Raw genomic sequence first — 23559 nt, forward strand, 5'->3', positions numbered from 1 at the left:
GGATGAAATGGGGAGATGGACTGGTTCCTGGGAAGTTTCTATAAACGGTCCCTCTGAAAGGGTGATCAACAAATTCTCACATCACACCCTTCTTGAAGCTGTGCCCTGCTAACAAATTTATCCAGAAACAACCAGTCCACTTTAATTCAGTCCAGGAAATAAACTGAAGTGAGTACTTTACCAGAGACCATCTATAAATACTTGTATGGTTGTAGGTCCCAGTAAAGAAATGGCTCTGGTAGATCAGGGCTTGTCAGACTGATCACTGAATTATCAACCATAAACAATCTACTTTACTGGCTGACTGATGATTGATATTAACTGCTGCCGCTTGAAAAGCTTTATCAAAAGCATGCCATGGGCCAAGCACTGTGCTAAACCTACAGACAGCCAATGCACACAGGCACGAATGAACCATCCTTTGTTATGTCTTTGGTTAGTAACATGTTTGTTGTCTGCTATGACAATGGACTGATGCCCGAGGAGACCACCCTGATAATGGACTATGTGACCCCAGTGATCCTATTTCTGTGGGCCTATAGATAAAAATGAAAAGTCCTAGCCAGGTGTGGTGACGCACACCTATAATTCCAGTGGCCTGGGAGGCTGGGACAGGAGGATCACAAATTCAGCGAGGTGCTAAACAACTCAGACCCTGTCTCTAAATAAAATACAAAATAGGGCTGGGGATATGGCTCAGAGGTTGGGTGCTGCTGAGTTCAATTCCTGGTAACTCCACCGCCCCAAAAAAGAAAAATCCTAAAACCATATCAGGTTTGGAATATCTGAAGAAATGTCTGGCTCTGATCTTTGGAAAGCCCCTATGTTGTAAGTCAGGGTTTCTTCCTACTACATTGTTTTAAGTAATATTTTAAATGTTTTAATTTTAAGCCAGGCATGGTGACATATGCCTATAATCCCAGCGCTCAGTAGGCTGAGGCAAGAGGATTGCAAGTTCAAAGCCAGCATCAGCAAAAGTGAGGTGCTAAGCAACTCAATAAGACCCTGTATGTAAATAAAATATAAAATAGGACTGGGCAAAAAAAAACAATTTTTAATCTATGATTTTGACATCTCCTCATGGAGCAATCTCACCCTCCCAACACATTTAGTGGCAATGAGTAATCAGGCCGTGGGCTGATTTGACTGGGAGGGGAGAGGAAGGGTTGGTTGATGCCCACTCAAAAAAGGAAATGGCTACTTTGGGGTACATGAAAGACATTCTTTTTTGGAAAAAAAAATCTCTATCTGTATGCTGCATAGATGAGGAAAGGAAGAGAAGTAAAAGGCCAGGGCTCTGATGTTACAAGTGGCTTGGCCTTTAGTAGCAGGAAGAAAACAGATTCCTTCCATAATTTCAAAGTTTCTACCATGCTCATTCTAATTTCAAACTGCTGATATGAAATGTGTCACATCAAGTATAATTGCACACATTAAGATGGATGGAGAAGAACAGTGGCCTCAATCAGACATTTTATTAATGATCCCATCCTTGTTGATAAGACACAGATCAATACATGGAATATTTTGCACTAGGCAAAGCAGAGACATGGTCAAATTGGCATTTGTCCTCCCTCGCGTATAATTACATGAGGCTTCAAACCCCGTCCACCTGTATGTTCTACGCTGATAAATAACAACACACTAGCCATTTATTTGTAGGTTATTATTTTGTTGTCACATAGAGATCATTAGCTGAGGTTTAGTCCTGAATATATTAACCATGGTCCCATTTTTCATTAACAGAATAATCATCACAGATAAACGGAAAATTCCCTCTTCAGAAAACACATCACATTAAAGTTTAAAAATCAGTTAAAACAGAAACTTAAAACTCCACTTGCGTTAATTTTGGAAATACGTTTTTTCCTTTACCCTAACTTCTATACAAATCCCATTAGATTGGAAAGATCCTTGAATTCACCTTGAGTTCAAAGTTGGTTCACCAGTTTCTTTCATCTAGTTCTTCAGTGGATGAACCTGAATTCTTTGGGGGCATGAACATTTCTGCTAGTGATACCTATGAAATCTTTACCCAGTCAGAAAAGTTGCAATTAATTTACTGAAAATTTTTGGCTATGGAAAGATTGTTAACAACAATAACAACAAAACCTTCTGGGTCTACACAAGAATATGATGTTTTCTGCAACAGAGGATGGCTGGTGCTCCGTGGAGTGGGGTTGGGTTCCTTGATGAAGGCTGAGTATTAGGGTACATAGAGATTCACTATCTTCCCAGATTGACAGAATTCCCTGAGTAGGAGCTTTAAAGGACAAATTTTGAAGTCCTCAAGGTAGTCTAAGACTTGGCATCAGGGTGACGCAAACAAGGCGCCCAGGATGCCATGCTAAGGAGTGAACATTCTGAGACAGGCAACTGTAGGCTGGTACGGGGAGTGAGCAGCTCATCAGTTTGACCCCTGAGCACCTACTTGCATCACTTTAGTCCTGATTTTGGTGCCTACAATGGCTGTCACTGTTTTTTACCATGATCCATAGTAAGAACCACACTTTACATTCACCATCCAACACACATGCACACATAATACTAAAACACAAAGAGTACTAGTCACAACACTCACAGTACTTACTAGTGTACTTCTGGAATGCATAACGTACCTTATGGAGTGCATTCTGGTATTTTCTACTCTATTTTGTCTTATAAAACTGCTACACATGACTCACTAATTGACCTTAGAACCCAGTAATGAACTGCAACCTGTAGTTTCCAAAACTTTGCTTTTGCAGGTCCCTCATGAATATGCTAACACATGGACTACTGGGAGGCATTCCAGTAGCAGCTAAAAACCATCAAACCTGGACATTTTTCACAACGGTCTTCAATAGGTCACGATAGCAGTGTGAATCCTTCACTACTATTTCTAATCTTGCACCAACAGGAATTTGAGGGTCACAACAAGAAACCACAGAACCACTCATGGTGACATTCGCTTACCTGACCCCATTCTAACTAAAGACTCTGCTTCTGTTTGAAACTTTATACTGACTGCTCCCTGAGTGTTAGGGACACCACAAAAAATACATGTAGCCTTCCTGTCATCCTCTTCCATGGTAACTGCTTCTGGACTGGACTCAGGCCGAGCAACTGGGGTGTTTAAGAGGTGGCTGCTGGTGTGACCCTGATGTCTACCTGGTACACAGTTTTCCTTGTGGAAAAGTGTTCTTAATACTCACATGTCAGTTGTTGTTACATAAGGGCTTAGGAGACACATGTTTTAGGTTTTACAGCTGCAGGTATTTTAGGTGAAATTCATGAACCTCTTACAGCAGCCAGAGGAAGACACACAGAGGCCAACTGCAGACTAGCACAGGGAAGTGGCTGGAAATGGAAAGTCGATTTCTAGGTTCATCAGGGTAAAAGAGTCCATCTTTTGGGACTGGGGTCATAGCTCAGTGGTAGAGCGCTTGCCTAGCATGTGCGAGGCACTGGGTTGGATCCTCAGCACCACATAAAAATAAACAAACAAGATAAAGTTATTGTGTCCATCTACAACTAAAAATATTAAAACAGAAAAAAGAATTGATCTTTTGGAGACCGTACTACTTTTGAAATTGGAAACTTTCAAAACAGGTTCCTAGAGGTCTAGGTGGACGTTACCATGTTCCAGATTCTTGCTGCTCTTGTAGCAGCCCGAGTCTCGTGGGGAGCATCCACTCAGGCCCTGGCTGTCCATAAGCAGCTTCTCCTGGGACCCCGACTGGTCACTGTTACCTGGAGAAGGCAAACACATGACAAAGAATCACAAGGGGTGCAAACAGCAGAGGTCCCCATGTCAGGTCCCAGCTTTATCCTGTCACTGCCACGTGATTTTAAGCCTTAGACTTTAGAAGGGGGCAAATTATTTTAAGACACAAATGAATACATTTTTTCTCAAATAAAATATCAATCGCACAAAGACAAATCAGAGCAGGACTTTCGCAGTGCCTTTCCGGTTACCAAACAGAGGTAGACCCAAGGCCCTCGGGGGAGGGGAGCTGCAGGGTGTGGTACTGGAGTGGGGGGAGCACTCCTGGTCCCCTCCAAGTGATGTCACCATTGAGGAAGAGCCAAGTGAAGGTGGGATTTGGACATGACCTTTTTAGAGACCTGTAAGGCAGGTACTTCAGGTTACTTACATTACTGCCTCTCTGAATTTGGGGCTTATATAAAATTGTCAAATGAAATATCACATTCTATTAATAGCATCCAGGAGCACTCTTAGCCCTTGGTGACATGTGCTGGCTCTTGTATTACCTCAGCAAGATGAAGGTTGGCCAGAGCGGGCAGAGACCCCTCAACTGAGAAAGCTGTTTTGTTTTTGCTGCTTGGGATGAACTAGAGTGTTTCTTTTCTGTTTGGCCTTCTCCTTTGTCTGGGACCAGCATTTTCACTTTCTGGTCACAAAACAGAGATGGGGAATACTCAGGAAACCCTCTGATGTGGAAAGTGAGCGGAAGATGCTCTTAAGGTAGATAAGTGAAAGTTAAGCATCCTTGTTCTGAGGAACCCTTTTAAAGAGAAGCATCATTATATGTCAATTAGACCTCAGTAAGCCTGGGGCGAGAGGCAAGAGGGGTGGGAGGCAAAGGAAGTATCAGCCATCTCTGCTTAGGGACCTGTCGAGAGTAATTCCCATGGAAAATCACATGGGCGCCCAGCTCCCCAGTGTCATTACTGTGCACCTCCTGAAGAGGGCCCACGGAGCCTTATGTGGGACACTGAGGTTACAGCAGAGCATCATTGTGTCATGATGCACAGTGTGTGCTCAGTCCCATAAAACAGAAACCAAGAAAACATTTTCTACATAAAATAGCTAGTTGCAATGACAAATGGCTTTAATTTATTTTCCTTTCTCTTCACCTCCCGCCCTCCTACCCCAACCACATACACGAAGAGAAGAGAAATCAATAAGCCAGAAATATGATGCCTTTTCTCAGGTCATCAAAATAAAAATGCGGGGAGGCAGAGGGCTGCCATTCCACACATGTGCCAGCGGTTCCTACTGTCCCCTCGCCACTTCCTGCTTGCATTTCTCACAGGGAAAGCTTCTTAGATTAGAACCCCAAGTTAAGAGTGCTAATAGTTAAATGATTAATGAAAAATTAACAAGTTAGAAGCTCATGAACCAATACTGACCCCCTCCCACACCCAAAGTCAGGACATTCTGGAGTGATGTCCTCATCCTGTGGAATAGCCTGTGGATTTGGAGTGGCCTTTGTTCCAGCCTAGCATGTTATTTAGTAAAATGATACTTGTAAAATGATGGTTTTGAGCTCTCTGCTGCAAGGCAGGGAGAGGAATGGGTGTCATCTGTCTCTGGTGGCAACAGTTCAGTATACCACAGTCGCCAAAGCAGACTCCAGAGTGCTGACCAATGGAAATAAAACAGAAAACATGTTCCCTGCCATTGCATGGGGATGCATGCTGGCTCTGCATTCTGGGGATCCCTGCCTCAGCAGACATATGAGGCTACTTGGAGTTATTGCACAGAGGACAAGGATCCCTCCCCACACCTGAAACCATAGTCCAGGTTATAAAAGCCTGAGGCATACGGCAAGGGGCTAGAGTCACTGTCTTCCTCAGGGAGAAAAAGAACTGATGGCTCTTCCATGCCCTGCAGAATCACACCCATAATCTTCTCCCTCACTAACCAGCATTCATGCTGAAGTCCAAAAAATGAGAAAGATGAGCTGGAACCCTGCAAATTCTCACCGTCAAATAAGAGCAAGGGGCTGAAACCCTGTTTGGGTATGACCTGAAATTGGACCTGACGGGACTCTCCTTGGGCTAAAGTTCTCCCCACCTGAAACCAAATATGCACATACAAGGATGCACATGTACACACACCTCTGCAAGAAGATGCTAAGGCACTTATGAAATCTTCAAATGTCAAGGGTGGTGGGCCACAGGGCATGCATAGTTGTTTGAGAGCTGATAACTAGAGAAGGGAGAAGAAGAGAATTGGGATTCTTGGGTAGCAGCAGTTTCAGTGGACTTGTAGCACTATTTCTTAAGAAAATAAGGATTGAGGCAATATAGCAAAATGTTACTTTTAGGTGAATTCAGGAAGTGCAACTTTTCTCTATACTGCATACTTGAAATAATTCCTAATTAAAATTCTTATGAAAATTGTTGTTTTATTGAGCTGTACACTTAAAAATGGTTGATGATAACCTTTATGCAGAATGTGTACTTTAATTTAAAACTTTTTAAAAATTTAAGGGAGCTTTACCAGACACAAGAGAGTGTAAGGCAATTAGAGTCTTTCCCAAATGGAACACCATCTGAAGGCTGCCCTTCTGTATGCACTGGAAGACTCTGGACAGCTTTGATTTTCAAGCAGTGCTGAAGTTGTACTGATTGCTCTCAATAGAAGGCTGAGCTAGAAAACTTTCAAGATCCCTACGTATCTTCAAAGATCTCAATACTTTTATCTCTCTAGAGCACAAGAATTTAGTTTGAAAGAAACCTATTATCATGTTCCTCTAAGTTATCAGTTACTTAGAAGGAATACTTCTTAAACATGATGAATTTATCTGCGTTGGAAGTGAAGTCCTGTAACCCCAGGATAAGCCTGAACCCAGCCTCTTGGCATTAATTGGTACCTCTGATCTCTCAGAGCCTTTGGTTCAGAACCAATAAAAGGAAATTCTACTATATGGCATGAGGGAAATTCCCAAACAACAAAACAACCTTGGTACAAATCTCAAGATCTGATTTTAGCTGGGCACAGTGGCACATGCCTGTAATCCCAGCAACTCAGGAGGCTGAGGCAGGAGGACTGCAAGTTCAAGACCAGCCTTAGCAACTTAGCAAGGTCCTAAGCAACTTAGTGAGACCCCCATCTCAAAAATAAAAAGTAAAAAGGGCTGGTGACTCAGTGCTTAAGTCCCCCCTGGGTTCAGTTCCCAGTAACCACCCTCCCACTCCCCCCCCCAAAAAAAATCCTAGAACAATGAGTCTGAGCCAATGTGACATTAAAGAAACCAAGCATAGATCCCTGCCTTATACTCAGGATTTAGGGATACAGGAAGTGTAATAAATAGTATCCATAAACCAGCTGTTCTTCATGGACAAGGAAGAGCAAATGAATTAAGTTATGGAGCAGATGGGGTTTAGGAAAACAGATGGTTTAATATTAATTCCTATTAATATAGCTGGTTGACTATACCAGTCACTGTCCCAGACCTGGCACACAACCTGGCCATCCACGCCAGGGTGTCTCTTGGGAGACTCAAATACCACAGACCTGGTTATATATTAATATTAAATATAAAATGTAATTTTCTACAAATCTATCCCTGAAGGCTGCTTATTTATTGAGGGTTTGGATGTCTATGCTCCTCTGTGCTATCAGTTAATTTAGAGTGAGCATCTTTTAAAGTGAAGTGAATTAAAATGATACCTCCTCAGCTGACTATGGGATTCCAGAACCCCACTGTGAGTTGAAAATACCATAAGCTGAGAATGGATTGAGAATACCCAACCTGGTGAACCTCCCAGCTTAGCAACGTGGGACACGGCCGTGTTGGTTGTTCACCCTCCTGATTGTGGGGCCTACTGGGTGTTGCAGGTCACTCCACTGCCCCACATCCTAAGAGTATCAGACTGCAGATCAGTTGTCTGAGAAAACATCAGGATTCCAACTTTGAAGTATGGTTTCTACTGAATGGATATTACTTTTACATCCTCAGTTGGGGCCATCTGTAACATACAATTTCTTTTTCCACCATTAACCATAGTTTGGTGTGTCTTTTAGCAAGAGAAATGCTATTAGCTACTAATATTCCTGAAGCAGAGCCCTTGAAAGAAAATGTATTTGAATTCAATAACGGTAAAGGTTGCTCCCTGGGTGATGAATAATTTCAGGAATGTTTTTGATGTCAGACTGAAGAAAAAAGAGCAAGATAAGATGAGGCTAATGGAGCAGGGGATCTGACGCATTCAGATAGACTCCATAAAAGCCACACGCTCACTGAATCCTGTTCACAGGCTGTAAAAATAAGCTGTCATTTATTTAAGTTGGGAATGCTCACACTACGTATTCACTTCAGACAGACATTGCCTCCTTCTTTAATGGAAACTGATGAATTTTACTTAGGCACTAACCAATCTATTCAATAAGAAAGCCATTTGTCACATGCTTTGAGAAATAATCGACCCTTAGCTGAGCAAGAAACTTCCAGTTGGCCAGTCATTTTTGTACCCAGGGATCCTAATTACCTACTGAAGTCTGCACAGCACAACGGTACAGAAGGTGGAGACTACTGGTTTCTTAGAACTGCAAGTTCATTTTCCTAGACACTAGATATAGCACTGTCCTCAAATGTTCCCCAGAAATATGCCAGGAAGGGTATCATGGGTATATTAAGATTTATTTATTTATTTATCCATTTGGGTATCAGGGTATGAACTCTGGAGCACTCGACCATTGAGCCACAAGGTTTTAGAGACAGGGTCTCACTGAGTCACTTAATGCCTTGCTATTGCTGAGGCTGGCTTTGAACTCATGATCCCCACATCTCAGCCTCCCAAGTCACTGGGATTGCAGGCATGTGCCACCAGGCCTGGCTTATATTAAGTTTTATTATGGGAATATCTGCCCTAGGGAATTTATGTCTTGGAGCTACTTTGCACAGTATGAAATCAACCTTGGCTCTGGAAAGATCAAGACCCATGAGTGACTTCAGGGATACCAAGAGCTTATGGAAGGTCTGCAGGGGACCAAAGATTGTGGCCGACCTACCAATGGCCACTTCAGTGTCTGGAAAGACTTACTGTCATATTCCTGCAACAGTTCCATGGCTGTCAAGAGGACAGCTCTGTGTTCTGGGTCCCTGATATTTAATTCATCCAAGTCTTCTTCCTCTAGGAGCTTGAAGGTGTCCAAATCTTCATAGCCATTGAACAGGAAAGTGGGCATGTGCTCCTGTGCGACAGAAGGACCAAGGTGCATCACAGCTCAGCCGCGTGATGCGGGACTCACAACTAGCCTCAGACCCCTCAGCTCTTTTCCCCTTAGTCATTTTTTATGCTGATCAAAAGATTGATATCATCTGTAATGTACTGTGCCCGCCAGTCCTCCAGCTTAGTAGGCAGGCGGGGTGTTTTCTTAATCATGGGCTAAGATGTACACAGCCGAGGAGGATGAATTCCACTTACTGGCATTATAATTGTGCCCTTGAATTCAATTAATTCCTTTATCACCAACCCACAGTGGAAAAGCCTCCTCCTTCATTTATGAGATCTAATTTAGTGAGCCCCAGGAATTTCTCAGGAGTAAGAAGGTTTGCAAGGAAGAAAAAGTCTCCAGTTGCCTCCCGGCCCCAGGGAGCTAGCTGTGAGCAGGGCACCTAGGTTTTGGCTTACAGCACTTCCAGTGGCAAAAGTTTGATGTAGGACTTATGCTATCACCCAAGCAGAGGTGAAGGGCAACATTTGAATACTGTCAGTGCCTTCTGTGAATGGGTACTTATCATATTAATGGGTGACCCTTGTGGGACAATGTAGACCACCTGAAAGTACTCTTTCCTTTATTTGGGAGAAGGAAAAGGCAAGGTGGAGACATGCTACCAGAGTAAGAACTGACTGACCTTCAGGTTGATCCGATCTAGCAGATCCTCCACAGACTTGGGCTGGGGCGGTCTGCCTTTTCTCCTCCTCCTGGTGGGGCGCTTGGGCTTTTCCTCTTCCTCATTGAGAACATCCACGTAGATGAATTTGAATGTGCCCACTTTGTTGTTCAACAGGCCCATCCAGGTACCCATGGGTGGCTTGCTGATTATATCAATGATATCCCCCTTCTGTGGCACAGGGAACAAAGGTCTTTCTATTAGGAACATTTCTAAGCATGGATAGTGAATCAGTCAGACCTGCCAGTCTTTCAAGTGGGAAAGGACTATGAAGGCAGAACCAGGTCCCACAGGTCACCTTTCTAAGCACTAAACACAGAATGACTGGAAGTTACCAAGAGGCCAGTCGGAGCACTTGGATGACACATGGGCCCCACATCACAGCCCTGCCTCCCTACTGCACTACAGGCCAGCAGGGCCTGGGCTGTCTCCTGGTGCCCTCAGCCAGGCAGCCCTTGGCCCTCAGCTCTCTGAACACCCTCCCATCACCCGTAGGGCCCCTTCTTCTTGGGGAAAGAATTTCCTACCAGTCCTAAGCCAGTGGCAACCCTTGCCCTGTGATCACTTCATACAGTTCATGGAACTCCATCTCTACATCCCACATAGACATCTCTGTTTCCACAAGGCAAGCAGTAATCCATCTTCAGATGGAAAAGCATAGAAAACCAGGGCATGGAGGAGCCATTAGAATTCTAGAGGGCAGCTGGGGACAGGGGACAGAGGACAGGGGCTGGGTAGGAGGTGGGGATAACAGAGTGACTGACACAAGACCCTCTCTGCCTCGACTGCAGGCTGGTTCTCGTTTCATTTTACTACACAGGTGCCCAGGACACCAAGGTGGCCAAGACATCCTCTGGTCTGCACAGCAACATCCCAGGGGTCAGAGGTATGGAGAAAAGAAAGCTTCTCAACGAGACAGAAGGGCCTGGGCTAACTGCCCTGTGCCCAGGGAGAGGCCCACCTTGAGCTTGAGTGAATCTGTGTCATAGGGACTGGGGGTGAAGTCAGTATGCACCCGGGCGCACCCACAGAAGGGGCCCTGGTAGGGTGGCTCCTCATCATCCCCATCTTCTGACTTGACGCTCTCCCTGTTGCTGGTGGAGGAATCGGTGGTGCTGACTGTTTGGCCACCTGGGCAGGAAGAACAGGAAGAGGGAGGGTGAAACTAGATCCCAACGAAGTGAAGCTGAAAGGTCCTCAAGGCTTTGCAGATGCCCAGGAAGAGCGGTCATGTGCTACAGCCTTGGCAGGACCAGAGCAGGAAAGTCCTGAGTTCTCTGGCTGTTCACATCAAGACCCTAGCTGGACAGCGGGCTCAGGACACATCATCCTCATGGCGGGAATCCAAGTGACCTAGAGACTCCCTGCTGGAGGACACTGTAGTGCTAGAAGCAGGCTTTGCCTTTAACACTGTGACTTCTCATATGCACAGCACAGTGAATTTTTATCACATTTACAGATGAGGAAACAGAGTGGTCAAGTCACTTACCCCAGGGTAAGAAAGTGGTGGATTTAAAGCTCCTCTCTCCCCCTTTACCATCTGGCTAACACCAACCACCCCTGGCCCTGCAGCAGCTGAGCGGTATTTATCAGTGATGTTTCTAATTCTCCTCCCTTCCCCAGCCTTCATGTGCTTTTCTTCCAGCTTATTCCTCTCCATTCTCTAGATCCTTCCCCTGAGACGCACTGCCGATGTTCCCCAAACAATATTAATCACTCACTCTTCTGCGTCCCTGCTGTACACCTGATATCAAACAAATGAATCCAAATCCAGGTATTTTGCAGGTCTGGCTCTATAACAACACCCTAAGGGCAGGGACTTGGTCTTACTTATCATTAACTTGCCTGAACTTGAGGTTCAATAAATGTCTGATGTTTTACTGCCAAGAAAATCACCCACAATTACAAACTGGACTTACTCATCGAGCTCTGCCCACTTAGAGAACTCCGAAGACTTTCTACAGATCCTCCGGCTTTGAGCTTGGGTTTGTCCATGTGCTCAGAGTCTGGCTGTACAGAAGCAGGGGAGCTGGGTGGGCCATTGAGGCCTGAGTCCTGAAATGGTTTCAATAAATACAAGTTTCATGAGTGGACAGGTTTTGTTTTGTAATTCTCAGCAATTTGTCAACTCTATCAATCAAATCCATTTTTACATTCATACTAGATTCTATGGTTAATATTCTCTTCCTTTTTAACCTATGTTCTTGCATAATTTTAAAGTTGTAAACCTGGTACTATTTAGTAAGCATTCAAAAATTATTTTTCAAGTAAATATTCAGGTATAAATCTATCTTCCACATAGACAAAATATTTAGATAAAGGCTTAGGGACTCAGCATACTCAATAGTCCAGTAACAGACTGGACTTCAAAAGTAGGTCGAATATAATCCTCTATTATTGCAGAGTATTATCAGAGGACATTTAATCTATTCTGAAGGGAAAGAGATAGATCGAAATGAAGAAAAGAAAGAAAGAAAAAAAGCATTCTCCTTGAAAAACAACTAGGCAGATTCTCATATTCCCATTTATACAAATTATTCAAATTGTCTAAGTAGTTAGCAACTTAACACCCAGATATATAGCAAAATATATGGTTTCGGTATTTAACAAAGTTACTACATTCCAAAAATCACTGGCACTCCCACAGTGAGATCCATGGACACAAACTGAAGATGTACAGGCTCTGAATTCAAGTGGGGGCAGTGGGGGTGGGGATGGGGGCCCACCAATGGGTGCTGAGTAACTCAACAGGAAGATGCTTAGTGTTAAGCTCACTATGTCCACCAGGGGGCATCAGCTGAGCAAAAATCTCTGTACTTCCAGCTGTTCTTTATTGGGTACACAAAGTGTCATTCCCCACCTATTTCAAGCAATCAGTTCATATACAGATACTTTAACAAGCTGCAGAATGAGTACCACAAAGGTTCCATAGTGGGGGCTGGGGTGGTGCTTGGAAATCCAATGGTCAAAATTGCCTCAAGGCCCAGCTCTCGAAGTGGTTTTATTCTTTGAACCATGCAATTAAGACAGACACTGATCATATTTCTGACAGTGAAAATTTTTATAGAGCTAGGAAGAAAATCAATTCTGTGATCTCTTCACGGCTATAGATAGGCCCAGTTAGTAAAAGCACCCCCCCCTTCTTCCCATGGAAGCCTCACATCTATCAAAGTCCCATAGCCAGGAAGCATTTTCTGAGTTTCCTTTTCCAATTTGCTATGTGTTTCTAGAATAATCTATGCTATGTCTGGAAAGTCTGCTGTCCAGGTACACTTTTTGAGGTTGGATTCTGGTGAGAGAAATTTGTGTTCAAGTTTGCAATGCTTATTACACAAAAGAATCATCTCTTCTTTATGTGGCTGTCTTTCCTCCTCTCTGGAGGCAGAAGGCAGGGCCTGTGTTTCATATTTCCAGCACACTGCACAGTGCATGGACAACCCTAAGTGCTGAATAAATGTTTTGTGAATTGAGTGTCTACGTAAACAAAGCATGGTCCTATGGCAGGTTAGTGACAAGGAATGCACACTTAGCACCATTTAAAAATCTCAGATGGCTCATACTCAGCTTTCCCTGTTTTCAGGAAGACCCAAGGGGCTTTCTGCAGGGTGGCCACATACCTGCTCAGAGACGGAGCTGCTGTATTTTTTAGACATTCTCTTCCTCATTGTTTCTTTCACTGATTTCACTTTTTTCCCAAGAGAGATGCGGGAGGCAGTGGGCGATTTGATGACTTCCTTGTACACAAAGTCTCCTTCTTTACCCTGTGAGACAAAACATAAATACTTTCAGTCTTGGAAAATGGAGCCCAGAAACAGGTTTTACTATCCAAACCATTAATATTCTAGCTTTCAGGAAAACACTGGCATTCCCTTTTTTTCTTATGTTAACTCAATGCTGTTATTTATGTTTTCAATTAGAAATTAAAACCTACTAGGAGGCTTTTGTTTAAAATGGGATGTGAGTCACTTTTTATTTTATTAAATCTTAGTACATTCTTCTCTGATAATGACTTTTTTTCTATCATTTTAAGCACACAGGGGAGCTCCATTTCATCAGTACAGCGGGATTTACATGAACCAATGCCCATGTAATCACAGCAGTGGGGGAGAAGGGAGGGATGACACTATAGGATCATGCTAGGAAAGTGCTAAGGGCACAGTAGAAGCTCAGACACGAGAAATGCAACATCTGATTAGAGTTTTGTCGCAGATGCTCCGTGTGGTCAATGCCTAGGAGTACATAAATTTCCTTCCCTGAACAAATGGGACTGTGACCATCTCTCATTCTCTTTTTTGCATTAGAAAATAAACTTACCCCAAGAAAGAAAAGAAAAATACTTTCTCTCATTTTTTAAGAAAGATTGACTATATAAAAATTATTGGCTTATGAATCAATACAATTGGATATCCAAATAAAATACTTTTATCTTCCAGGAAATTCTCATTCTGTATCTCACAGATGGGAATTTTAGCTGATAATTGAGCACAACAAATATAAAGCTGACATTTTCATTTCATAGTTTCTTAGCAAACTGTAGGTCAATCTTTAGGGGACAGAATTTTAATGCCACAGTGATGGCGTGGCCCCAGACCATGACCCACGGCATGTTCATGGAGCCAGTAACCTTGGTGCTGAGGTGTTGGGCTTGCTTGGGTGCTAAGAAGACTGGGTTCGTTCTAGGGTACCCCACATCAGAAAGACCTAGGCTAAGTAGAGACCTTGGGGGGCCATGCTGTAAGTCACAGTCAGACTGCTCATTAGAAATGCCATCACCTACTGTCAGAACAGTCATGGGCCCCATTGGGTCTCACTACTTGTGTAGCTGTAGTTCTGTGCACCCGCAACTAGTGTAAAGAAAAGGTTTGTGGGTGCAAATGATGGGACCACAGAAGCCAGACTCATCTGGATTTGTTACTTGAGAAAAACTGGAAGCAAAGTCATTTAAAGAACTGAGCCTCTTTCAGGAAAGCCAGGGAGGCCAGAGGGGGGCGTCATCCCCTCTTCCGTGTGGACAGTGCAGTGTCTTAGAAATGGGTGCAGGAGGGCTTCTTTTCAAACATGCTTTGAGATACTGAGCAAAACCCAGGGTCCACTCTCAAACCCATCAACCACATCATGTGAGATCTAACCCTCGGCTTTCCTCTGGTGTCTACTCACCACGGGATCAGTGGCGTTACTGCCCACATGCAGAGAACGATTTGTCAGGTCAAATCCTCCAAAACTGCAGGTTCTCTGTGAAAAGGAGGGGGCAGGGCAGGATAAACCAGTTATGCTAAGTCAGCTGAGCACCAGCCCACACACGTGCCTTCTGTGGGACATCTCTGAATCACAAATACGGCACAGGATGAAAAGAGGAAACAAGAAATGATGAGGAGAAAAAAAAAACACATGATTCATGTCATAAGAGAACTCCACTTACTTTGCCCTTCACACACCCTTGGCCCCCTGCCTGCACCCAAAGTCTAAATCCCCGAAACATGCAAAAGATAATTGGATTTTTTTTAAACAAAAAACTCGCCATAAATTTAGTGCTGTTAGGATTCCCTGATCTCAACATAGAACTTCCCCTTCCAATTCCCTCAACATCAGCCATAAACATCGGTGACAATAAAGGCATATCACTTAGTGGTCCTGGAAAACGGGTCTTTGCTGGGCTACTGGGAGCAGGCTTTCCTAAAAGGCTTGTTTTAAGTTTAAATGCTGAAAAGGGGAAGAGGTTTATGTTTATGGTAGTCCAAACAGGCCAAAATTACTCATCAAGGCTTCCCTGTCCTAGCCAAAAAAGCTGGTAACTTTCCCATCTAACTGCCCAGCTTAATTAATTCTAGCTCCTTTCTCACAGTGGATGAAGCAGAGGCGCACTTGCCCAGAGAGAGAAAGCCCGCTTCGGTGACTGACTTGGACCACACTCTTTAATTTCAACAGGAAAAATGTTGATTTTATAAAAAAAGGTGAAAACTTTATCATCCTTTTTGTTAGTTTCAAACTTCTTGGAACTGGCTTATATTTCAGTGACTTAGTATTTCCAGAAATTAGGTCAAATTTCCGTTGTTTTTCTAGCAAAAGCCACTCAATAACCACTCCAGCTACACCCATCCCCAAACACACTAATTTTTGTTGTAAGTAATGATTTTTTTTTTAAAGCAGTGAACAATAAAAGCTGAATAGTGGATTTGGGCTCCAATATTTTGCATTACCTGTTTCTTAGAAAACTCTAGTTAACAGCTATTAAATGGAAGAAATGAACAGGAAAGTACAATGCATCTTATAAACATTGCCTATTTAATATAAATATATTTTAGCCATTTAAAATTTACTACACTGAGAAAACAGAAGCATCCTGGGAAGAAAAATGACTTGGTTTTTGAAATTGCACAGAGGAAGACCCAAGTTCTGGTCTGGTCACTTACTTGCTATGTGTCCACAGGTCAACTACTAGAACTCTCCAAGCTTTGAATTCTGCATTTAGTGAAATAATCTTTACATCACATATTTGAAGACCCCTAGCACACTGCCTGGCATGAAGCAGACCCTCTATGAATGCTGGTGTCCCTGGTTACTTCATTATGGCCATGCTGAGCACTTGGTAGCCTTTCCTGACTACTGTGATGCTGAAGTTCAGGCTTTGTCAATATCATATCATAAATCATACATAAATCATAGCAATATCATAAATATGCAAATGAAGGGCTGGAGCCCCATTCTGGGCCTTACAATCTGAGAGCTCAATTGTAACACCAGAGCATGCCAGGAACAGGTCACAACAAGAGAGGTAGCTGTTGTGGCATAAGGCAGGGTAGAAAGAGCAAGGCAGTTGAGGATAACTAACATTCAGGATGCCACAGAACAGTTTTTCTTCAGCAGAACCATTGCTGATAAAAAAATCTACTACCAACTTGCTTTCCAGTGATGTAAATTTAATTTTGTTAAATATTAGTCAACCTGATTTCCTTTTTACTCAACTAGACTTCTGTGTAGCTCAAAAAAAGGAGAAAGAACTCTCTGTGCAAAGACAGCCACCAAATCATCCAACTGGGAAGTAGCACCATGATCATTTCTCAAAGCAAATTTTTTAACATTGACTTTCCTTTCTGGTTTATAATGCCACATCAGTTTTCTCATTTTTGCAAAGGCAGCGACTTTACTCAGTTCCTTTCCTGTGAGTCAGGGTTTCACAGACACAGTATGGCGCCCAGATGCCTGATTACTTTATGGCTTTTGCACGTCCCTGCTCTAAATGACATCTGCAACTCTGGAGCCCAGCACGTTATTTCTGATGCATATGAAATAACGGACAAAGAATTCATGTGGAAATGATGACTGCAGTAAATTAGAAGCTCATTTAGGTTTTCTATACACCCGTTGTATGCATTTATGCCTCAAATAAAAAGCTGAAAGAATGGGCTGGATTGCTTCCCCATCAACTAAAATTCCTCCCAGTGATACGCTGAGATATCTGAAACACTGCTGCTCTTATCAATGGAGAACTGACAAAAATATAACAATAAACATTGCTTGAATGAATCTCCAACTTCTTCTAATAAGATCAAGTAGTCCTTGAAGCAGCCCCCTTCAAAAGAGAAAATGAATTGTAAAGAGAATACAGGAAGAAAAATAAAACCATCTTTGACTTTGGCCATCTAAATAAATTTAAGTGATTTTATTTGGCTTATAATCTCTAGTATAGATAATTATAAAACATTGTAGATAGATGCTTGGGATGAGGAGAGCTAGTCAATGGGATGGTCATGCAGTTGAAAACATGTTTTGGAGGCTGAATTTAAAATGGATAAAATTCCCAAATGTCATGCATGTCTGTTCTTCCAAACAAAAACTGAATGACCAAATAAAAAGGAAGACATGTGACCATTTCCAGTGAATACAAAGCATTACCATTTCCCTGAGGTTTCATCAAGCATATATGGCATTTTTGAAAGGCAAAAAAGATCAAGGCTAAAGATTAAAGGAAACTGTGCACTCTGGGAAAAATGAAGGAAGCATATGGCAAGGAGAATGGAAAAGAACATTTCAAATGAAAGAAGCAAAGAAATAAGAATGATCCTTTACAAAAACAAAGCCCCAAGGCTGGGGGTGTAGCCCAACGACAGAGCACCTGCCTAGCATGCACAAGGCTCTGGGTTCCATCTCCTGCAGGAAAAAGAAAAAAAAATACACCTTCTATAGTGAAAACACATATTCTCTCTTACATTCTCTGCATTAAAATGATCCAATAGTTTCTCAAGTTCATAGCATTTTAAAAATACCCAGCTCAGACTGATAATTGGGACAAAGATTACACAGCACCATCTTGGTGGGGGATGCTCAGAGACAAGCTAGCCCCGATGTTCATCCTCAAAGTCAGTGAAAATTGATCGTTGGCCCACAATGTTAATTAACACAAATCTCAGAAATATAACTTCTTGAGAGACAGACCAGATCAAGTTCTATTATTAATCTGGCAATAAATGAGAGGCTCATGAGCAACTCAAGCTGCTCAAACTGGATAAATTCTCAGTACTATATAATTTAAACTCACAAGAGATGAGTCATCAATTAATAAGTGGCTTTGTTCCTTTGAGGTTTTATATAAGTATATATAGAGTAATCACACACACACACACACACATACACACACAAAAGAATTTTATAAAAGATCTGTGGGTCAGAGTAGACCAGAGGCTGAATGAGTGACAAAAGACAATTCTGTTATTTCAAAACAAAACCAACAAAAACTGTTGCCATGATGGAGAAAGAGCCAGAAGAAAAGCTTTTGGTACAAGACTAATAGTATTAAAAGTGTTGCAAGAAGCATGCAAATGTGAAAAGATAGAAAATAAGATCTAGGAAGAAAGTCAATGCATGTGAGAAGAGTTGGAAAACCCAAGGGTGAGGAAGGATCCAAGATCCTTTCAGAACAGAGAAGGTCATTTTAAGGATGGCATTGACCAATCAGTCTTCATTTTCACAAAAGCAGAACTTGACTGAATGAATTTAAATTACAGTAATCGTCTGGGGAAGAACGTCCTATTCATGAATGTGAAGGAACCCTGGGAAAAGCCACCATCGAAGCATATCCTGCTGTAAAGGTTCTTTCAGACCTTTCAAAGGGGCCCGGAGCCAACAGCCCGGGTGGATTAAGCAAGGTGCCAGAGGACAGCAGTGCCAGTTCCTCCTCCCTCCATGCCATTTCACATGGGTCATTGTGCAAGCTCAATGTGAGGTGGTAATTCCAGGGGAAAAAAAAAATCTATATTTTGAAGTTCAAAATAATTCATGCCCAGAAAATAAATTGTACTAGGTCTCTCTGACCTTTCAGTATTAAACTTGAAAAAACATTTTATTATTTGGACTTGATTCCTCATTATGTACGGAAGAGTCCATGTGGCATGAGAAGGCTTTGCCAAACATCAGTTTCTCTGTTTCACAAGATAAGAATGTTAAATCGACTTGAGTAAAGCAAAAGTGCTCAAATTCATTTTTTCCCCTATTGGATTTCAGAACTCACCACCTGCACCTACAAATAAGAGAGATGGGCTTCATAACGGTTTCCAATCACCAATGGGTGGGCTGTGTTGATGGAAAAATTTCCATGAGCCCGTGCCTATTGTTTTCATGAACTGAAAGAGTCAGCCTGCCTTTCCGAGGGGCAACTGTCCTTGTGTTTTCAATCAGTTTCTTTGAGGTCAAGTGACCATGATGGCTGGGGATCAGGAAGGCCACTCCTACAAGGCAGCCCAGCCCCACCCCTGTACCCTGCAGGCCCTTCTGGGCATCAGCCTCAGGATTGCATTTTAATTAAACATCCAACAGCTTCCCTTGGGCCACAGGAGACATGGAAAGGGAGAAGAAAGTCACGAGGGACCGAGAGCAATTTAGGAACTGGAGGTGATGGAGTGATGGACCCTGAAGGAATGAGGGGAAGAGAAGGGGAAGAAGCCAGTCTCCAGAAAAAGAGAGGCCATACTGCCTGACTGCACCTCACGGAAATGACAAGGCCGTCCTCACGACCATTGTGGAGACTCACAGACTTCTGGTGGATTCGCAAGAGAACCCTTTTAGTACAGCGGTCCACTGTGGCTGCCCACTTGCGCTTGGCCTCCTCCTCCTCCTCCTCCAGCAAGCACCGCCTCAGGTCCTGCTTCTCGGCCTTGCTCAGGGTCCTGTCTGAGGCGGGCCGCACTAGCTGGGTCAGGTTCAGATGGCTGTACAGACTCCGCTCCACCACGTAGGTGACATTGAACTCGCTGACCGAGCTGCGCCCGCGCACCCTTCTGCCAGGGAAGCCGCAGCTGCCGCCCCCTTTGGGCTTCGGCCGGGGCAGCTGCAGGTCGCAGGTGGTGCCGTTCACGCCTTTTCGGGAGGGACGCTGGCAGAGAAAAGCTCTGGAACAGGAATAATTAGTGTCCGCAGCATGGTAGAAACAGGTGCATAGAGGACTTATACCTTGTGTGATACAGGCTAGGGAAGCTTAGAGAGAGTCCCCTTTTTGACTGGTGACTCATATGAGAATCTGGGAAGATGCCAGTAACTTGTCAAACAGGCACATCCTCACTTCAGGTCTAATTCTAGCCAATTCACCTCATTGGAAGTGGAATATGAGAGACCTGCAGAGGTGGAGACTCCCTACCTTAAGAGTAGATTTTTGAAGAAGTTCCTGAGACCCAGACATTCAGCGGAGATTGGCATCTGCCTAGCACCAGGGGCTGTGGATCTAATCTCAAGTACCCTCTCACAGAGTTCGAAAAAATAGCCAAGACTAAATCACAGTTGTTGAACTTCCAATTTAGAACTCAGCTACAGCCCCACTTCTGGGAACACATGATTTGTTTGTACTCCCCAGTCTGACAAATACCATATGGTAAGATGGGAAGCAGAGAGTTACTTCAACCAATTTTGGCTCCGGGACACAACATCTGGGAACTTGCTGAGAAACACAAAGAAGACATCCCCTAGCCATTGGCCCAAATGTTAAGGAACTACCACTTGACCCAGCCATTCCACTCCTCAGTCTATACCTAAAGGATGTAAAAACAGCATACTACAGGGACACAGTCACATCAATGTTTATAGCAGCACAATTCACAATAGCTGAACTGTGGAGCCAAACTAGATGCCCTTCAGTAGATGAATGGATTAAAAAATGTGGTATATATACACAATGGAATACTATTCAGCATTAAAAGAGAATAAAATCATAGCATTTGTAGATAAATGGATGGAGTTGGAGAATATAATGCTAAGTGAAGTTAGCCTATTCCAGAAAACCAAATGCTAAATGTTTTCTCTGATATAAAGAGACTGATTCATAATGGCAATGGGGTAGAGCATGGGAGGATTGAATGAACTTTCCATAGAGCAAAGTGGTAGGAGGGGTAGGGTGGGAGTATGGGGGTAAGGAAGATGATGAAATGAGATGGACATCATTACTCTAAGCACATGTATGAAGACACAAATGGTGTGACAATATTTGTGTATATGAAAATTGTGCTATAAAAAAATGGCACTATAGCATTAGCAATGAACATCTGTTTTTCCCAAAACACTTGACTACTGAGAGAAAACAAACCATTTATTTCTTATTAAGAATTTTTTCCTATTCCTCTGTCTTTTTTAAAATTTAAATATTATAGGTCTCTTATTTTTTTATGTTTTTAAATTTTTCCATTCAACTTGATTGTGTGTATGTATGTTTGTGTGTGTGTATGTGTGTGATTTTGCTACATGAATAGATTTAAGAATATATATCTGTATATTCTCATATATAGAGATATGTATTCATATATTTTTTCATTTTAATTGCTTTTTACTTCATCTGTTTATTATTTAGCCTGTTTTTTTACTTTAATGGGATAATATTTTGTGTGGGTTTGTTTTGTTGTTTTATTTTATGTGTTTGTATTCTTATTTATTTTTTTATTCCTTTGTCACTTTCTTTCCCCACTAATAGCCCAATTTTCATGTTTCCTCTTTCTTTATTTTTAAATTTTATTTATATTCCTACTTTATAACTGTCATTACTTTCTCTCTCCTGCTTAACCTCCTTTGTTCATTTTTTAAAAATATTTCAAACTTTCTCTTGCCTTCTTACGTTATTTTCTCCTCACTTAACTAACTATAATCTACTCTCTGATAGAAATATATGGTTTTGTAATTCCTACCCCATTTATGTAGTGATTATTAATACAGGGGAAAACATAGTTGACACCTGCTAATTAATATTTGAACTACTTCATGATTGTTTATTCTTAGTACTGATAATGAAGCTGATCCTACCATGCTCTTCAGGTGGTAGGTAGTGTAATAGATTTCAAAGCAGACACTGGATATTTATGTTAAGGCTTTAAAATGATTTCTAACAGTATTGATATTACTTTCCTTCCTTTTCTCTCAGAAGAGCTGTGAATTAATTGGGAGATGCAAGTTTATAGGGTACAGAGCCTACTTCTGAATAATACTCAAAAATCAGTCAAATAACAGCAAAACTCACTCCACACACAAAAGGGCCTGACCGGGCCTCAGCAATACTTCAACACATAGATTAGAGGAGAAAAAAACCCTAAACCAACAACAAGGCCCCAAGTAGAAACAAGGAGATGAGGATGTCAAGTTCTGCTGCTGGACATCTATCATACAGCAGAATCAGAAAGAAGTCACACACACAAAAAAGAATTATACACCAAAGGACACACATATAAAAGAAGAAGAGGACTCCATTTTAACAGATGTTCAAGTCCAAGACTTCTGAAAACATACAAAAACAGGCAAACAAATCTTCCCCCAAATTTCATAATCCCCTAACAAAGGAACTGACAGACAGGATCGGAGTAAATCCCAGAGAAAGACTATAAAAACAGATTGTTAAAATGTTCAGTTAACTAAAGGAAGATCTAAAGAACAAAGTAAGAGAGAAAATTCAAGAGATGAAAGACCATTTCAATTAAAAAAAATAGAGATACTGAAAAGAAATCATAACTACAATGATAAACACAATGAAAAAATTTAAAAATTTACTTGACAGCATCATCAACAAATTAGATTGCAGAGTAAATAGAATTTTGGTCCTTGAAGACAGGTTTGAACCTTGAGGATGAGGAATATGAACTTGAGTATTCATTATGCAGTAAAGGAGACAAAGTAAAAGACCATGACCAGAGAGTACAGGAACGTTGGGGCATCATCAAGAAATCAAATTTGAGAGTCACTTGGATAGAAGAAAACATAAAAATAATGGCTTCAGGCATGAAGAATCTCTTCAGTGAGATAATAACACAAAAGGATCCTAACATTAGAAATGACATTAGAAATCCACATATAGGTTTCACATATAATTCCAAATGGACAATATCAAAGAGAAACCTCTCCAAGACACATCATAACAAAAATACCTAACACAGAAAATAATGAAAGAATATTAAAAAGTGCAAAGAAAAAAAAAAGCCATGTCACATTTGGAAAGAAAGCAATAAGGCTCATTTCTGACATCTGTATCAATGAATACTTGGAATGAGATAGTCCAAGCTATCTCATAAAATTTGTCTAGCAAATTGCCATATCCAGCAAAGCTATCTTTTAGAATGGATGAAGGGATAAAAACTTCATATGATAAGAATAAACTAGAATTCATCACTAAGCCAGTACTATATAAAAACAAACAAAAAGAAATATTTAAAGATACACTACACACAGAAGATTTCAATAACAAACCCCAAAATTTCAGATAGATAAAACACTCTAGTAGAGCAACTAAATAAATGAAAATCAAGACTAAAGTAAATATAGGAGACAAATTAAGTGTCAGGAAGTTTCAAACATCTATCTGTAACTACATAAAATGTATTTGGACTCAACTTCTAAACTTAAAGACATAAATTGATGTCTTAAAACATCAGGGACACAGCCACATCAATGTTTATAGTAGCGGCACAAT

At 41.8% G+C, this 23559-nt stretch overlaps 1 protein-coding gene across 1 annotated transcript in view; it reads right to left on the bottom strand.

Annotated features, from left to right (window-relative positions):
- Positions 1–23559, bottom strand: part of LOC308640395 (SAM and SH3 domain-containing protein 1-like) — a gene marked incomplete at both ends in the record, with an annotated part of 84507 nt that overhangs the window by 1545 nt on the left and 59403 nt on the right. Inside the window, 8 exons of the mRNA XM_081312321.1 lie at positions 3619–3732; positions 8779–8929; positions 9594–9803; positions 10594–10763; positions 11552–11687; positions 13250–13393; positions 14790–14864; positions 19657–20075. Of these exons, the coding sequence (XP_081168447.1) occupies positions 3619–3732; positions 8779–8929; positions 9594–9803; positions 10594–10763; positions 11552–11687; positions 13250–13393; positions 14790–14864; positions 19657–20075 (1419 nt within the window). The remainder of the gene's footprint in view (positions 1–3618; positions 3733–8778; positions 8930–9593; positions 9804–10593; positions 10764–11551; positions 11688–13249; positions 13394–14789; positions 14865–19656; positions 20076–23559) is intronic.

The sequence above is a fragment of the Spermophilus citellus genome (assembly GCF_964194105.1).
Source record: "Spermophilus citellus genome assembly, contig: SCAFFOLD_131, whole genome shotgun sequence".
Taxonomy (NCBI): Eukaryota; Metazoa; Chordata; class Mammalia; order Rodentia; family Sciuridae; genus Spermophilus; species Spermophilus citellus.